Source organism: Schistocerca nitens, chromosome 8, assembly GCF_023898315.1.
Source record: "Schistocerca nitens isolate TAMUIC-IGC-003100 chromosome 8, iqSchNite1.1, whole genome shotgun sequence".
In the NCBI taxonomy this organism is placed as follows: domain Eukaryota; kingdom Metazoa; phylum Arthropoda; class Insecta; order Orthoptera; family Acrididae; genus Schistocerca; species Schistocerca nitens.
The window spans coordinates 61,172,374-61,191,650 of NC_064621.1; the positions used below are offsets into that span (position 1 = coordinate 61,172,374).

The window sequence follows — 19,277 nt, forward strand, 5'->3', positions numbered from 1 at the left end:
AACCAACAGCCACAGACACAATAATACATTCCACATCCAACAACCCCCATAGCCAGAAACTTGCAGCACTAAGACACATGTTACATAGATTAAACAGAATCCCACTCAGCAAGAGAAACTATGAACAACAAATGAGTACAATCATACAAATAGCTAGGAACAACGGGTATGACACACATGTGGTACACAGGCTCAATCAAAAAATAAGAACACAAATAAAAACCAAACACAACATTTCCAGAATACAAAAGAACTCACAAGCTGAAAACTTACAAACGCACTCAACAAACACACGCAATGACAACACCACACAGAAAAGAACCAGATGGTACACCATGACCTACACACATAAACTAACACACAGAGTTGCAAACATCCTAAAGAGACAGGGCTTCAAAATAGCGTATAAACCTGGCAAACCCTTCAATCACACCTACGCCAGTCAGCTACCAAGAGGGACAAATTCCAACAATCAGGAATATATAAACTTGAATGTCTAAGTTGTGATACAGTATACATAGGCATGACATGCAGGAATTTTGAAACAAGATACAAAGAACATATCAGATGTTGGAAGTATGAAACAAACCATTCCACATTTGCAGAGCATTTAAAACACTACAACCATCATCCTACAAACATGGAACAAGAAATGAAAATAATGAGAATAAGCAACCATGACAAACATCTTATACAAACACAAGGAAACTTCCACATCCAGAAAGCCATAGCAGAAAACAAACATGTGATAAATGAACAAACACACATCAGCACAGGCTCCCTACGACACTTAATAAAGGAAATGATAACATAAAACAAGAAAAATCTTCCCCACACACACACACACACACACACACACACACACACACACACACACACAAATGCATACACGAACAGACCACAGATACTTCAATAATTACACTCATAAGTTTCGATCTTTGGCAAAAACATTTGACAGTTGGCAACAGAAACCAAAACATTGCATTAAAACAAGCGTTCAGTGCATAGTGCTGTTGAATGTGGAAAAATCCGCAAATTGGCGTTCATAAGAAGAAGAACACCACCAAAACTGCAACAGGAGCGTAATATGTAAGAAATTGTCCACGCAACCTGTAAGTACAGTTCAAAACATTACAACTTAACAGGAAATAGCAACCACCAGAACTGTTTATAACCTATAGGCACAGTGACAAAAATGTAAATAAAATAGCTAACATATGTACATACTCCAGGCCACTGATGATGCCTTGCAAAAAATAAAGGCGAAACGTGTATGGCACTAAAATTGTGTTTTATTCAGTTGCAGTCAGACGGTCCATAAGTAAAAATTATCAATATACCGTAATATTACACGCAACTGAGGAAGACAGGACTACAAACGTTGAAGATGTCAAAAACTTTGAAGTTCGCTGATGACATTGTAATGCTGCCAGAGACAGCAAAGGACTTGGAAAAGCAGTTGAACGGAATAGACAGTGTCTTGAAAGGAGGATATAAGATGAACATCAACAAAAGCAAAACGAGGATAATGGAATGTAGTCGAAGTAAGTCAGATGATGCTGAGGGAATTAGATTAGGTAATGAGACACAGAAAGTAGTAAAGGAGTTTTGCTATTTGGGGAGCAAAATAACTGACGATGGTCGAAGTAGAGAGGATATAAAGTGTAGACTGGCAATGGCAAGGAAAGCGTTTCTGAAGAAGAGAAATTTGTTAACATTGAGCATAGATTAAGTGTCAGGAAGTCGTTTGTGAAAGTATTTGTATGGAGTGTAGCTATGAATGGAATTGAAACATGGACGATAGATAGTTTGGACAAGAAGAGAATAGAAGCTTTCGAAATGTGGTGCTACAGAAGAATGCTGAAGATTAGATGGGTAGATCATGTAACTAATGAGGAGGTATTGAATAGAATTGGGCTGAAGAGGAGTTTGTGGCACGACTTGACAAGAAGGGACCAGTTGGTAGGACATGTTCTGAGGCATCAAGGGATCACAAATGTAGCATTGGAGGGCAGCGTGGAGGGTAAAAATCATAGAGGGAGACCAAGAGATGAATACACTAAACAGATTCAGAAGGATGTAGGTTGCAGTAAGTACTGGGAGATGAAGAAGCTTGCACAGAATAGGGTAGCATGGAGAGCTGCATGAAACCAGTCATCATGACTGAAGATGACGACAACAACAACAACAACAACAGTTTTTCTTGACAATAATTCAACACTTACTGAAAATGCTTCCCAAAGTGTCTGGCCACTTACTTACACAGAAATTACACAGGAACAGCCCCTTGTTATGTAGGATCATATGAATGTCACGACATATATTGAAAAAATCAATAGATCTATCTCCTTTGCTCTTGCCAGGAAAGGGCTTAGCTCATAGAAGACTCACCATGGCTCAATATTCATCATCAGTTCACTTCTAAGGTGCCCCAAGGGTTAAGGATCACCACTATATTCCCTGTAGAGGATTGTAAAGAGAGTATTTTGAGATCAGGGGTTGGAAATTAATACTTCTGGTCGCCTGTGGTCTTGAATGAACAATTATGCGACAAGTGTGTTTGAGAATTGGTTTTATTTCATTGCAAGCAACTACCTGCTGTACAGACATTGGTGACACTATGTTGTAAATCTGTACACAGTTATCTTTGATGAGTCCATAGTGGAGTTCGCCACATACTACAGTCTGTAACTCATTTTAGGAAATTACAAAGACAGCAAGGGTGGATAAATGCAAGGTGTATGGCACAGGTGGCTTAATAGCTAAGGCATTGATTTTCTGACAACAATAATATGCTGATGAATGGAAAGGAAAATTGAAGATCTGTTAGATGATAAGTTTGGCTTTAGGAAATGGAAAAACACCAGAGTGGCAGTTCTGATGTTGCACTTGATAATGGAAGCAAGACTTAATGAAAATAAGGACCACTTGACCACTTTATTGGATTCATCAATGAGCAATAAGACTTCGACAACATAAAATGTTAGAGTGACCAAGAAGTAGTTCTTGACATAGATTGCATTCCTGTCTTACTCCCTTTGTTTCTGCACTGATTTTCAACCTATACCTCGAAGAAGCAATTAAAGAAATGAAAGAAAGGTTCGGAAGTGTGCTAAAACTTCAGTGTGAGGTCACCAGTGATAAGAGTTGCTAATGACATTGCACTATCCTCAGTGAAGGTGAAGAAGAATTAGGCCTACAGGACCTGTTGAATTGAATGAAGAGTCTAATAAGAATAGGATACTGACTGAGAGTAAATCAAAGAAAGACGATAGTAGTGAGGAGTATTAGAAATTAGATTGGTGATATACATAGCAAAATTGTGGACTACATTGTAAGTGAAAGAACTCCAGCCCCAGGTCTACAGTATTCCCGAACTAGGGCAAAAACTTGATAGTGGTGCCCTGTCCCCCTCGAGCGTTTGAGGTAGGACATAAAAAATTTTTCAAAAACATGATTTTTCTAAAATATGTTCATTTTGTAGTGCACATCTTTCTGAATAGTTTAATATGTAACACATATATGTTTGAGGAAATGTAACACGTTTTTTGATCTTAAGTGTGCCAAAGTGCAGTGCCACACCTCTTCACACAGCATTCTTCTGTCATATGTCACTGAATTTCACTCTGTGGAATTCAAACTCGTATACTCCTTTCCTGCTCCCAGTCAGCCAGTTTGACATTCTGCTCAATTAATGTTGGGTGGGATTATTTGTAACTGGGAGTATAAGAACTTTTCAGAAAATTTGCACTCCTTATTGTCTATAACTAATAACTTTCTCTTTTATGTGACATAGTATTAAGCATAAGAAACACAAAACCAGTTAAGACATAAGCTGATAACTTCAGTGGTACTGGAGTGAGCTGTAGAGGGCAAAAACTGGAAGGGAAGAGAGAGACAAATATATCCAACAAATAATCAAAGATGTTGGGTACAAGTGCTATCCTGTGAGGGAGGTACAACAGGGGTCATGGCAGGCTGCATTATACTAGTCAGAAGAGGGATGGGCAAAAAAAAGACTATTGAAAATGTGGTCATCAGTTGCTAGATGCACTTGTAAATACACATGTATTTAATGAAGCTGGAGGTTGTTGTACCTGTAAAACTGGATGAACGTACCAAAGATGGGTTTCAGAATAGATAACATCCTAATCAGTAGCAGTACATCATAGTGGGTAAAACCTTACATAAAGCTGGATCATTCAAGGGGGGTAATGGGTCATGTTAAGCCACAGATAGCTATTCAAAATCCTTGACATTGGAGTGTTACCAAAGTGGAATTTGAGGTTTTGTGTTGGATTGTGTGCGAGAAGGTTCATCCATCACCACACACCAGTGAACTTGCACGTAAATTACATACTTCTAACAGTACAGTGTACAGCACACTACTCAAATGCTGCCATGAGGTTCCGGGTACTGCCGGGCTGCCGTCAGCTCTCTCAATGCTAGCCACAGACATCATAGGCTACCCACCAGGTGATGTTGTTACACGCATTGTGCACATAGGCTAACCATGTGGCAAATCCTGCCCGTGTGCACTCAGCTGGTGCAGAACTGTCACGTAGGCTCCTGCCTGACTGCCTGTACATCAGCCTTTTGGCCGCTCCTTCCCATGTGTGCCTGTCTATGCTGGTTCGGAACAGCTTGGTGTAGAGATTACTAATAGCATCGGTTACACCCCTATCGTGAACAGTATGTGCAAGCTCTGGGGCCACGTGTGTTTGAGCCCAAAGTTCATCTCTGTCCATGGATTGTATAGTCAGTAATGCCTGGATTGAGACATGCAGCTAATACTTTGAACAATTGCTATGTGCCTAAATTATTATGAATTTGTTTTATTTCTGCCAAATATGACAAAGCTTTTGGTCCTTAGACTACCGGTTTCAGTCAACAGTGACCACCTTCAGATCTGTCACTGCTGACTGAAACTGGTAGTCTAAGGACCAAAAGTTTTGTGATCATTAGTAGAAATAAATTCATTCCACACTTCCTTTATTGCTGTTTTAATCCACGAACATGTCATAACTTGCTGAATTGTTATAAGATATAAAATGTTTACACTACAAAAAATAAAATATTCGTTTCTGACCGTTAATGTCAAGTAGCTTCTCAGTTTAGGATAGTCTAACGTCTGTATAACTTTGACCCTAAAGAATACGGATGCCCTGTGCAGGGACCATCTTCCTCCGGCCATTGTTTCAAACTGGCTTCCCTTTTCCCTTTGAAGAGAGAGTTTTAGGATACCGACTATGTTGTTTCCACCCTGGGAATAACTATTCTGTTCCCAGCAAGTGCCATTTCTCCCATGAAACTACTCACACTCTTTGGTTAGCATCTCACAGTAGTCTTCCTTGTAGCATTCAGCTGAATCTGAGAGATGGGGTAATTCCACAACATAGGAAAGGAGATCACCTCAATCCCTTTTTTAAAACCAGAGAAGGATGATACTTGCCCAAATAAATAGTAGTCTGACGTTCATGGGCTGTATAGGGAGGAAAATATCAAATGGTGAACCACTGACTTGTCTCTGTTCCCAAATAAAGGAAGCTTCTTAATCACTTCCAGTTGGGTTTAAAAAAATATTATTCCATTGATGGTTACATGACACTGCTGCAGGTGGCAATTCAACAGGATTTCCTATGCAAGCAGCACACACAGTTTCCTTTTTGTGTCTTGAGATGGCACACAGAATCGCTTGGCCACATTCTCTGGATGAAAGATGTTTCTTTCTTTCTCAGTCCAGATCCTTAGTTCAATTTTTATCAACTAGGTGGTTTAGAAGTATTAACCAGTTTTTGTTTCGACCTATGATAGAAAGTGAATTGGAGGACTCCTTTTTGCATCACAGACGACACAGGGCCACCAGCTTTGATTTCTGTTTGGCTTGTGGAGGGAAGTGAATGACCCCCTTCTCATCGACATTAATAAATTGGCACTCTAAATCAGGTTGAGTCTGTTTAAATTGTTCCAAATGTTACTGAGTGATTCTTTTTACATTTTCTTTCTGTCAGCAGTCAATTAATGTGGCACCATCCAAACTTTCTCACACTTTATTTTTCATTTAACATGTGCGGCTTTTTGGGAAATTGTGGTTTGAGCACAGGGCCACACATATTGTGGGAATCGGTAACATCCTGGAGCCTCTGAGATATAATGTTTTTTCTGTACCTCGTATAAAATTTTTCTTGTGGCATGACACACACCCAACAAACTCACAAACTCTGTCATATAAAAAATGGCAATCCTATGGTCTTTGCCACCATCCCATTGTGAATGGCTGTAGCTTTGGCAACTTTTCACTTTGTCCACCTTACGTGATTCCTTCTGTTACCAAGTGCTGACTTATGTTGTGTTGTTTGGGAGTGCAGCAACGGCACATGAGCGACTGGCAGGTGAACAAGCGGCGTTCAAAGGCACTGCGTGAGGGCAAGTTGGTGGAGGAGCGCTGGGCGCAAGTGCAAGTGGGCGACGTCATCCGCATGGAGAATGACCAGTTCGTGGCTGCAGACGTGCTGCTGCTCACCACCAGTGAGCCGAACGGGCTCTGCTTCATCGAGACTGCCGAGCTGGATGGGTACTATTACTCACCTTTACTCTTGCATTTACTAAACCACAATAATTGATAATATTACACAAGTTTGCATTAGATCAATTGCCACCCAAACTTTGTCATTTTAAAAAATTTGGTGTGTGTAGAAATTGCAAAATACATGGAGATTAGATTATAATATTTTAGATGTAGTTTTTGTTCCATACATTCATAGTGAGGAGAGCCTCAAGCATGTAGGACAGGTCATAAAAAATAAATAATACATATTTACAAAAAATAAATATGTTAATGTCCCTTCCACAGATCAGAAGTAAAGTGGTCCCCATGGGTGCAGAAATGGTAAAGAAATATGTATATAAAATAAAAATATAAAAATAAAACTTTTGAAGGTGTCGGTGGAAGAAGCAGATTTTGAGTTGTTATATGTTTATAAATACAAAGAAATGAACATAAATACAGTAAGACAAAACTATTTATGTAGGAGATACAAAGAACTATCAGTTCATGTGAAATTACTTGTTACGAGCAAATGGTGCCTTCGAATATACAACCCGTAAGGTGATTGACTACTCCCCTTTATTTAATTTAACATTTAATAACTTCTCACAAGATATGTAAATGCACAAAACAGTGAAGTGTTTATGATGATTCAAATTTGAAAAATAAGTGTTTGAATACATTTCATATGAAGTGATGTTTTCCTTTCTCCATATTTTGTAGCTATTTATTATTACTGAGACATATTTACCCCTTGGGAATACTCTACCACAGGGTTTGCTCTACGTATTTTGATACCCTCCTGCCTCCAGTCAGTCAGTCAGTCAGTCCTGTCTCCCCCCCCCCACCCCCCCCCCACCCCACCCAAATAAAAAAAATAAATAAATAAAAACTGGAGAAAAAGAAGTAGTAATTTGTTTTATATTTCACTTTATTTAATTTCATTTGCCTGTGAGCACATAAATACTACCAGTTCAGACGTATAGTGGCTGCCTTTCCTCAAATTGTCATGTTCTCAGGAATTCCATGAACAATTTATAAATATTTATATTCACTCTTCTCAAGACTATTGACACATTGGAGGTAACCTATTGTTTCATTTCAGCCAGCTCCGTATATAGCCAGTCTGATTCTTTCTGTTATTAGATCAGGCAAAGTGCATGTCGTTGATGTCGTGAATGTCCCCCCAGATGTTAGTGGTATGACATACTGTAAATTCTGTTGAGGTTGTGTTGAAAGCAGGCACAATTAAATCTCCTCATTATGAATTCTCTCTTGTTCCCTTTCCCGGTGGAGCTATGCTTCATATCACACTTTCCAGTGTATCATTGTGCTTTTGGTACATCAGCTATTTGATACGCCCAATAGAAGCTCCTTTTACCATTACCAATTGATAATAGTGTTTTTTGACGTGTAGAGGGACTCTGCTGTTATTACGATATGGTCAGCTTGGATTGTCATACTGTATCTTAGAGCTGTTTCTGTGGCTACCAGTTGTAGGGTGGCAGGTGGCAGGCACATTTTTTGAATGGATACTGGAACTTGCTTATTGTTGAAACAGACAGCATCAGTGGGGGTATTGATTCTAGAGTCCAATATCAACTGATGTAACATCTGAATGTAAGGTCACAATTTCTTTGTCATCTCATTCACAAATAAATTTCCTGCTGTGATGAGCACTTTCTACAATTAAAGTTTTAGGTGCCATATACGGCTATTATGATGTATTAAAACTTAGCAAAGACTAACTCTCCCTCCCTCCCTCCTCCCCCCCAGCCCCTCTTAAAGAATTGCTGCTAACTTCATAATATTAATGAGAGTATTCCAACCAACATAGTAAGCTTTTTGTAAATATGCAAATGCCGTAAATGTAGGCTCGTGTTTCGAGGTATGATATAATTATCACCACACTGTTAGGTTAGAATAAGTATGTTACTAAGCACTGCTGGCTACTTATGAGCTTTGACTCATTTTCAAGTGCACAAATTGACATGGCCATGTCATTCTCATAAGTATACTGTTGTAAGAAATTTTGTCAGTGGGCACACAACCTAAGAAAAGTCATCCAGTACCCACTGAGAAACACAAGGTTTGCAGGCCAGTCTCTGCCCATGGGAGGGTGTGATGAAAAATAATGCCTCCAAATTTTTTAAATTAAGCAACCATTATAATATTCTACATCTTCATCCTTCATGTCTATGTCTTTATCCTTCACGTCAACATATTTTTACCGCTCTGCCTCTAGAGGGCTCCAAATTGTAGGATGTAACATGGTAATGTGTAATTTTACCATCTCAATTAGTGAGAAAGAGCATGCTGTAATCGACTCGAGTTAAAAGAATTCGTCCACATGTGGAGCTCCCTCTACTTTAGCATGACAATGTCAGACCACACACAGGGCTGTGATACATTCGGTTCACTGTCATCGATCATCCTCCATACAGCCCTAACTTGGCACCATCCTATTTTGATCTGTTTCCCAAACTTAAAGAACACCTTCGAGGAGTTCACATTGATAGTGATGAAGTGTTGCAAACAGAAGTGAGGCTGTGGCTGTGTCAACAAAGTCAGACATTGTCCAGTGATGATATCGACAAACTGGTCTCTCATTGGGAGAAATGTGTTTGGTGATAGTTTGACTATGTTGAAAAGTAAACGTGTAGACTTGAAGAATAAAGGTGCAGAATGTTAATAAGGTTTGTTTTATTCAAATAGCTTGAAGAATTTTCACATAAGAAATTCAAAGACATTATTTTTCAGCACACCCTCCTAGGTATCAGAATGTAAAATCTTTTGGGCTTGGGTGTTCCAGTAACGATATTAGTAGGAGTACGGGTTTGTCTATTGATATGATACATACCCTCAAAAACTGTCCCTTATGTCAGGTGCTGAATCTGTTAAAATTTGTTGCCACAGCCTCTGAAGAACAAGAGAATGAATGTTTAATGAGTTGGCTTCCTCTGTATGTGAGTAATCTGTCTCTCTCTCTCTCTCTCTCTCTCTCTCTCTCTCTCTTTCTTTCTTTCTTTCTTTCTTTCTTTCTTTCCTTTTTTTACCATTATAGTTTCATGTTAATCCAGATGCACCAGATGAAATTCCTATTGTCACATAGAAGAAGGTGTAATTAGATGAATGACAGACACTAACTTCACGTAATGAAGGTTTATTCAGCATTTGCACTTACGAGAGCGCGGAGCAAACTGGCTCCGGCCAGAACACATACAGTATATATACAGCTACTGACCGTTCCAGTAGAATGATTCTTGACATTTGTGGATACTTCTAGAATGTACTCGAACCGAATATAGAAATTAAAATTGTACAGTCCATGTGAGTTTTGAACTCACGACATTCCATGCAACAGTTTAGTATCATAACCACTACACCACGGTGCTACTCGGCTTCTTCTGCAACATTGCTCCTTCCTTAAGAGAACAGCGTCTCGATGTTACATCCTTCTAGTCTGGGAATGTGTCATCGGTCCTGCATACTCCGACTCCCGATGACTGATTCTTGCCCTGGTGGTGATCTTCCTAGAACTCATTTTCCCACTACACTCTTCATCACCTTTCCGCTTGTTGCCTTTCACTGGAGCTTTGAATTTACCCTGGGTTGCAGGATCCTTATAGGGCTTCATTCGAAGAACGTGGACCGTATCTCTGATCTTTCGTCGTCTTGTGTTCGGGTCGAAATCTTCAACTTCATAAGTAACATCAGACAACTGTCTTACAACCTTATAATGTCCAAAGTAGCGCCTGAGGAGCTTTTCAGAGAGCCCTCCCCATTTTTTTTGTAAAAGAGGTGAAGCGCACTCAGCAGTCATATTCAGAAGAAGAACTGTAGTAAAGAGTAAAGTGAATGTAACAACTTTTTTCGTTTATGTCTTTGGTGCATTAATTGAATTATATTTTCAGGGAGACAAATTTAAAATGCAGGCAGTGTCTGCCAGAAACAGCAGAAATGGGTCAGGATGATGCATTGATTGGAGCCTTTGATGGGGAAATTGTTTGTGAAACACCGAATAATTTGCTTAACAAATTTGAAGGAACACTTTCATGGAAAGGCAAAAGGTATTGTATGCAGCATCCAAACATCAACAACAAAAATAAAACAAATTAAATGTGCATTAGTGTGTGCCCGTGTTGTAGGAAAGTTTTTTTAAAATTTATAGGTGAGTAATCTCAGTTAATCTAAAGCTAATTTACGTTGTGTCTGTTTCAGGTATCCTCTTGATAATGACAAAGTTGTTTTGAGAGGATGTGTTCTCAGGAATACACAGTGGTGCTATGGAGTTGTTATATTTGCTGGTAAAGACACGAAGTTGATGATGAATTCTGGAAAAACCAAATTCAAACGCACAAGCATTGATAGGTTATTGAATTTCATTATTATTGGGGTAAGTAAAACTTTTTTAATTTGTAGAACTTTCAGGAAGTTGATTAATTGAATTATGGCAGGATGCTACTTGTTTCTCACTACTGTTGCATTCTACTGGTCAGAATACATAAACAATCCAATATAGTCTGTTGCTTTATTGAAATATAAAGTGCTTCATTATACAACACATTTTTCTGGTTTTTGATACATGTGTTTTGTATGATTCTGGAATTTGGACACAACACTGTACACTTTGAATGAATACATAACAGGTAGTAACTTTAGCTTCCCCCATGAACCATGGACCTTGCCGTTAGTGGGGAGGCTTGCGTGCCTCAGCGATACAGATGGCCGTACCGTAGGTACAACCACAATGGAGGGGTATCTGTTGAGAGGCCAGACAAACATGTGGTTCCTGAAGAGGAGCAGCAGCCTTTTCAGTAGTTGCAAGGGCAACAGTCTGGATGATTGACTGATCTGGCCTTGTAACACTAACCAAAACGGCCTTGCTGTGCTGGTACTGCGAACGGCGGAAAGCAAGGGGAAACTACAGCCGTAATTTTTCCCGAGGACATGCAGCTTTACTGTATGATTAAATGATGATGGCGTCCTCTTGGGTAAAATATTCCGGAGGTAAAATAGTCCCCCATTCGGATCTCCGGGCAGGGACTACTCAAGAGGATGTCGTTATCAGGAGAAAGAAAACTGGCATTCTACGGATCGGAGCGTGGAATGTCAGATCCCTTAATCGGGCAGGTAGGTTAGAAAATTTAAAAAGGGAAATGGATAGGTTAAAGTTAGATATAGTGGGAATTAGTGAAGTTTGGTGGCAGGAGGAACAAGACTTCTGGTCAGGTGATTACAGGGTTATAAATACAAAATCAAATAGGGGTAATGCAGGAGTAGGTTTAATAATGAATAGGAAAATAGGAAGGCGGGTAAGCTACTACAAACAGCATAGTGAACGCATTATTGTGGCCAAGATAGACACAAAACCCATGCCTATTACAGTAGTACATGTTTATATGCCAACTAGCTCTGCAGATGATGAAGAAATTGAGGAAATGTATGACGAGATAAAAGAAATTATTCAGGTAGTGAAGGGAGACGAAAATTGAATAGTCATGGGTGACTGGAATTCATCAGTAGGAAAAGGGAGAGAAGGAAACATAGTAGGTGAATATGGATTGGGGGGGAAGAAATGAAAGAGGAAGCCGCCTTGTAGAATTTTGCACAGAACTTAATCATAGCTAACACTTGGTTCAAGAATCATAAAAGAAGGTTGTATACCTGGAAGAATCCTGGAGATACTAAAAGGTATCAAATAGATTATATAATGGTAAGACAGAGATTTAGGAACCAGGTTTTAAATTGTAAGACATTTCCAGGGGCAGATGTGGATTCTGACCACAATCTATTGGTTATGAACTGCAGATTGAAACTGAAGAAACTGCAAAAGGGTGGGAATTTAAGGAGATGGTACCTGGATAAACTGAAAGAACCAGAGGTTGTAGAGTGTTTCAGGGAGAGCATAAGGGAACAATTGACAGGAATACAGTAGAAGAAGAATGGGTAGCTCTGAGGGATGAAGTAGTGAAGGCAGCAGAGGATCAAGTAGGTAAAAAGACGAGGGCTAATGGAAATCCTTGGGTAACAGAAGAAATATTGAATTTAATTGATGGAAGGAGAAAATATAAAATGCAGTAAATGAAGCAGGCAAAAAGGAATACAAACGTCTCAAAAATGAGATCGACAGGAAGTGCAAAATGGCTAAGCAGGGATGGCTAGAGGACAAATGTAAGGATGTAGAGGCTTATCTCACTAGGGGTAAGATAGATACTGCCTACAGGAAAATTAAAGAGACCTTTGGAGAGAAGAGAACCACTTGTGTGAATATCAAGAGCTCAGATGGCAACCCAGTTCTAAGCAAAGAAGGGAAGGCAGAAAGGTGGAAGGAGTATATAGAGGGTTTATACAAGGGCGATGTACTTGAGGACAATATTATGGAAATGAAAGAGGATGTAGATGAAGATGAAATGGGAGATAAGATACTGCGTGAAGAGTTTGACAGAGCACTGAAAGACCTGAGTCGAAACAAGGCCCCGGGAGTAGACAACATTCCATTAGAACTACTGATGGCCTTGGGAGAGCCAGTCATGACAAAACTCTACCATCTGGTGAGCAAGATGTATGAGACAGGCGAAATACCCACAGACTTCAAGAAGAATATAATAATTCCAATCCCAAAGAAAGCAGGTGTTGACAGATGTGAAAATTACCGAACTATCAGTTTAATAAGTCACAGCTGCAAAATACTAACGTGAATTCTTTACAGACGAATGGAAAAACTGGTAGAAGCGGACCTCGGGGAAGATCAGTTTGGATTCCGTAGAAATGTTGGAACACGTGAGGCAATACTAACCTTACGACTTATCTTAGAAGAAAGATTAAGAAAAGGCAAACCTACGTTTCTAGCATTTGTAGACTTAGAGAAAGCTTTTGACAACGTTAACTGGAATACTCTCTTTCAAATTCAGAAGGTGGCAGGGGTAAAATACAGGGAGCGGAAGGCTATTTACAGTTTGTACAGAAACCAGATGGCAGTTATAAGAGTCGAGGGGCATGAAAGGGAAGCAGTGGTTGGGAAAGGAGTGAGGCAGGGTTGTAGCCTCTCCCCGATGTTACTCAATCTGTATATTGAGCAAGCAGTAAAGGAAACAAAAGAAAAATTCATGGAGAAGAAGTAAAAACTTTGAGGTTCGCCGATGTCAGAGACAGCAAAGGACTTGGAAGAGCAGTTGAACGGAATGGACAGTGTCTCGAAAGGAGGATATAAGATGAACATCAACAAAAGTAAAACGAGGATAATGGAATGTAGTCAAATTAAATCGGGTGATGCTGAGGGGATTAGATTAGGAAATGAGACACTTAAAGTAGTAAAGGAGTTTTGCTATTTAGGGAGTAAAATAACTGATGATGGTCGAAGTAGAGAGGATATAAAATGTAGACTGGCAATGGCAAGGAAATCGTTTCTGAAGAAGAGAAATTTGTTAACATCGAGTATAGATTTAAGTGTCAGGAAGTCGTTTCTGAAAGTATTTGTATGGAGTGTAGCCATGTATGGAAGTGAAACATGGACGATAACCAGTTTGGAAAAGAAGAGAATAGAAGCTTTCAAAATGTGGTGCTACAGAAGAATGCTGAAGATAAGGTGGATAGATCACGTAACTAATGAGGAGGTATTGAATAGGATTGGGGAGAAGAGAAGTTTGTGGCAAAACTTGACCAGAAGAAGGGATCGGTTAGTAGGACATGTTTTGAGGCATCAAGGGATCACAAATTTAGCATTGGAGGGCAGCGTGGAGGGTAAAAATCGTAGAGGGAGACCAATAGATCAATACACTAAGCAGATTCAGAAGGCTGTAGGTTGCAGTAGGTACTGGGAGATGAAGAAGCTTGTACAGGATAGAGTAGCATGGAGAGCTGCATCAAACCAGTCTCAGGACTGAAGACCACAACAACAACAACAACAACAACAACAACAACAACAACAATCACTTTAGAAGGGTACCAAAACAGTAGGTCTGAATATTCTTTTTTTCTGTGTTATTAGGGAAAGGAAATTTTACAAAGCATTGATGTCATAAACTAATAAGTATTTAAATTGTTCTCTGCTTGTTCCTACGCATGCATAGTCTGCTTCCACCTTTAACATCTATTTTCATATAGTGATAATCTTTTGGATCAGCATTGTATGTGAATCTAATATGAATCATCTAGTGTAAGTATCTTCCAATGCAAATTATTTCAGTTAGATGCTGTTGCTTATTTAATTCTACATCATCACTGTAACTATGAATAATACACTATGTGGTCAAAAGTATCTGGACACCTGGCTGAAAATGACTGAAGTTTGTGGCGCCTTCCATCGTTAATGCTGGAATTTATGGTTTTGGCTCACCATTAGCCTTGATGACAACTTCCACTCTCGCAGGTATGCGTTCAATCAGGTGCTGGAAGGTTTCTTGTGGAATGGGAGCCCATTCTTCATGGAGTGCTGCTCTGAGGAGAGGTATCGATGACGGTCAGTGAGGCCTGGCATGAAGTAGGCATTCCAAAACATCCCAAAGGTGTTCTGTAGGATTCAGGTCAGTACTCTGTGTAGGCCAGTCAGTTACAGGGATGTTGTTGTCGTGTAAGCACTTCGCCACAGGCCGTGCATTATGAACAGGTGCTCAGTTGTGTTAAAAGATGCAATCGCCATCCCCAAATTGCTCTTCAACAGTGGGAAGCAAGAAGATTATTAAAATGTTACTGTAGGCCTGTGATGTGATAGTGCCACATAAAACAACAAGGGGTGCAAGCCCCCTCCATGAAAAACACGACCATACCTTAACACCACTGCCTCTGAATTTTATTGTTGGCACTACACATGCCGGCAGATGACGTTCACCGGGTATTTGCCATATTGACACTCTTCCATCGGATCGCCACATTGTGTATCATGACTCGTCACTCCACACAATGTTTTTCCACTGTTAAATTGTCCCATGTTTATGCTCCTTACACCAGAAGAGGTGCTAATGAGCAGCCTCTCGACCGTGAAATCCAAGTTTTCTTACCTCCCGCCTATCTGTCATAGTACTTGCAGTGGATGCTGATGCAGTTTGAAATTCCTGTGTGATGGTCTGGATGGATGTCTGCCTGTTAAATATTACAACCCTCTTCAACTGTTGGCGATCTCTGTCAGTCAACAAACAAGGTCGGCCTGTACGCTTTTGTGCTGTATGTGTCCCTTCACGGTTCCACTTCACTATCACATCTGAAACAGTGGACCTAGGAATGTTTAGGAGTGTGGAAATCTCTCTTACAGATGTATGATATAAATGACACCCAATCCCCTGATCACGTTCGAAGTCCTTCAATTCCATGGAGCGCCCCCTTCTGCTCTCTCGTGATGTCTAATAACTATTGAGGTCGCTGTTATGGAGTACCTGGCAGTAGGTGGCAGCAAAATGCACCTAATATGAAAAATGTATGTTTCTGCGGGTGTCCGGACACTTTTGATCACATCGTGTAACAAGAAGGCTGACAGTTAAATGTCATCTTGCACTGTTGGACTACAGTGGAAGTATTAGCTGCTTTACTGAATAGCTTCCATAAAATTTCTGAAGAAACTATCATACTCATGGAAACACAGGAATCCAGAAACCATGATTTTCAGTTGTTTTACAGAAATTAAAATATTAATGGAAGAATCAATTTCAGGAGAGGATATAGCTTTGCATCACTAATATAATAAATTTTATAGTGAAACAAAATCACTCTGCAGTTTGCTCTTTGCGTCCCATCTGCATTATACTCACACCTCTCATAACTTCTTTGCATCTAGAAAACATATGGTTCCATATCACAGATATTTTGCTTGTTTGATTCCAGCTCAAAACCTATCACTGAGATGAGACTAAAGACTTAGGTAAGAAAAGACAGATTGGTACTTACCATAAGACATGCCAAGTTGCAGAAGGTCTCAATTAAAAGACCAACATTGTGCATGTCACAAATAGAAATGTATTTTTTACGGAAAGTAGCAATCTCTCTTTTTCTACAGTGTTGACATTCCTATGTGCAGTTTCCATTGTTTTATACAGACATACTCCATTACAGAGAAACATACTAACATCTGCTGTAATATTAATATTTGTGAAATCTCACTTAATGTTTTGTATGTTTTATGTTGCAGATTGTATTTTTTCTACTGTCCATGTGCCTCTTTTGTATGATTGCTTGTGGCATTTGGGAGACAATGGTAGGTCGTTATTTCCAAGTATACCTGCCTTGGGACCAACTGGTTCCTTCTGAGCCTCTAGAGGGTGCTACCGTTATTGCACTGCTGGTGTTTTTCTCGTATGCCATTGTGCTCAACACCGTCGTGCCTATTTCTTTGTATGTCAGGTATGTTCGTAATAATTCTGGTAATATGTATGTTCAGTGGAGAGAACACTGTAATGAATTTAATATGTTTTTAGAGTAATATGAATAAGATTAATGTTCTACCAGTGTAAATTTATAGTTTAAAACCATAATTTTGGTCTGGTCTAGTACAATAATGCATCTCCAGTAATAGAAAACAATACTACCTCTCCTTCCCCCTCCCCCAATTGCCCCGTCACCTTTTCCTTCCCCCAGCATTTTCTTCTCCGCCATTCTCTCTCTCTCTCTCTCTCTCTCTCTCTCTCTCTCTCTCTCTCTCTCTCTCTCTCTCTCTCTCTCTCTCTCGCTCCCCCCTCCCTCTCGCTCCCCCCTCCCTCTCGCTCCCCCCTCCCTCTCGCTCCCCCCTCCCTCTCGCTCCCCCCTCCCTCTCGCTCCCCCCTCCCTCTCGCTCCCCCCTCTCTCTTGCTCCCCCCTCTCTCTCGCTCCCCCCTCTCTCTCGCTCCCCCCCTCCCTCTCGCTCCCCTCTCCCTCTAGCTCCCCCTCCCTCTCGCTCCCCCCTCCCTCTCGCTCCCTCTCGCTCCCCCCTCCCTCTCGCTCCCCCCTCCCTCTCGCTCCCCCCTCCCTCTCGCTCCCCCTCCCTCTCGCTCCCCCCTCCCTCTCGCTCCCCCATCCCTCTCGCTCCCCCATCCCTCTCGCCCCCCATCCCTCTCGCCCCCCATCCCTCTCGCCCCCCATCCCTCTCGCCCCCCATCCCTCTCGCCCCCCATCCCTCTCGCCCCCCATCCCTCTCGCCCCCATCCCTCTCGCCCCCCCTCCCTCTCGCCCCCCCTCCCTCTCGCCCCCCCTCCCTCTCGCTCCCCCCTCCCTCTCGCCCCCCTCTCTCTCTCGCTCCCCCCCTCTCTCTCGCTCCCCCCTCTCTCCCTCGCTCCCCTCTCTCCCTCGCTCCCCCCCCTCTCTCTCTCGCTCCCCCCCCTCTCTCTCTCGCTCCCCCTCTCTCTCTCTCGCTGCCCCCTCTCTCTCGCTGCCCCCCTCTCTCTCTCTCTCGCTGCCCCCCTCTCTCTCTCTCTCGCTGCCCCCCCTCTCTCTCTCGCTGCCTCCCCTCTCTCTCTCTCGCTGCCCCCCTCTCTCTCTCTCGCTGCCCCCCCTCTCTCTCTCTCGCTGCCCCCCTCTCTCTCTCTCGCTGCCCCCCCTCTCTCTCTCTCTCGCTGCCCCCCCCTCTCTCTCTCTCTCGCTGCCCCCCCCTCTCTCTCTCTCGCTGCCCCCCCCTCTCTCTCTCTCGCTGCCCCCCCCTCTCTCTCTCGCTGCCACCCCTCTCTCTCTCGCTCCCCCCCTCTCTCTCGCTCCCCCCCTCATTCTTCTCCTTGGCCATCCATCTTCTTACTTTCGCTCTCCCAGATTGCATCCCTTCCCTTCCCTTCCCTTTCCTCCTGCCCCCAAGGGCACAGCATTCATTTTCTGGGTACAGTCTTGTGGAACCTGCCGCATCTCAGTTGTATAAGGCTTACTCAGGCATGCGGGGCTGTTTCTGAGTGGATCCTTACTTCCGTAGCTGCTCGTGGGACTGAAATGGATCCTCCGAAATCCTCTTTTTCCTCCTCCCAGTGGAAAGGGTGGGCCACTGGAAGGTTCTAACACCCAATCTATCAAGAGGGCTTGCGTAGTCAGTCCCCTGACTCCGTTGCTTCTTTGAAAAGTCCAGTCTTTAATAACAGAATGCATTCTGGTCCTCAGAATGTGTTCCTCATAGTGAATGGAAGGAGAGTAGTTTCGAGAAGGTGTTGCCCTTCTATATACAAAAGGGTTTGGAGGGAATCTGTGGCTCCTTAAAATTGGTGAGGTGCTTGCGCAATGGGACCTTGATAGTGGAAACTTCAAATTCCCAGCAGGCAGCTAACCTCCAAACTGCTAAATGCCTTGGGTAATATGCCGTAGACACTGAACTGCACCGCACCTCGAATAATAGCAAAGGTGTTGACATACCGGGATCTAGTCAACATTCCCAAGGAGGAACTGAAACGTGAGTGGGCTGCGGAAGGTATAGTTGACACGAAACACATCGTGAAGAGGGTTGATGATAATCTTATCAAATCCGACTCCTTTATTCTGATCTTCAGTAGCACAAAACTTTTTGAGCGTGTTAAGGCTGGCTTCCTTCGCCTTAGTGTGAGGCCTTATTTCCTGACCCCAATGTGCTGTTGTAATTGCCAGCATTTTGGGCATACCATCTTAGGGTATAAAGACGAAGTGACTTGGGGCAACAGTGGTAAGGCCACTCATTAAGGAGTTGGTTGCTCGTCTCCAGCCAAATGTTTAAATTGCTCTGGAAACCACCCTGTTTGGAGTAGGGACTGCCGAATCTTTTTAGAGGAATGCAATGTGCAGGAAATGAAAACCACCAAGTGTGTCCCCCACGGTGAGG

The 19,277-nt window shown here is 41.8% G+C and overlaps 1 protein-coding gene across 3 annotated transcripts in view; it reads left to right on the forward strand.

The window, feature by feature from the left end:
- The window catches only part of LOC126198433 (phospholipid-transporting ATPase ID), an 896,650-nt gene that overhangs the window by 689,307 nt on the left and 188,066 nt on the right, over window positions 1-19,277 (forward strand). For all 3 annotated transcript variants that reach the window (XM_049934743.1, XM_049934741.1, XM_049934742.1), the window contains 4 exons: window positions 6,369-6,574; window positions 10,462-10,617; window positions 10,769-10,943; window positions 16,668-16,879. In XM_049934743.1, the coding sequence (XP_049790700.1) occupies window positions 6,369-6,574; window positions 10,462-10,617; window positions 10,769-10,943; window positions 16,668-16,879 (749 nt within the window). The remainder of the gene's footprint in view (window positions 1-6,368; window positions 6,575-10,461; window positions 10,618-10,768; window positions 10,944-16,667; window positions 16,880-19,277) is intronic.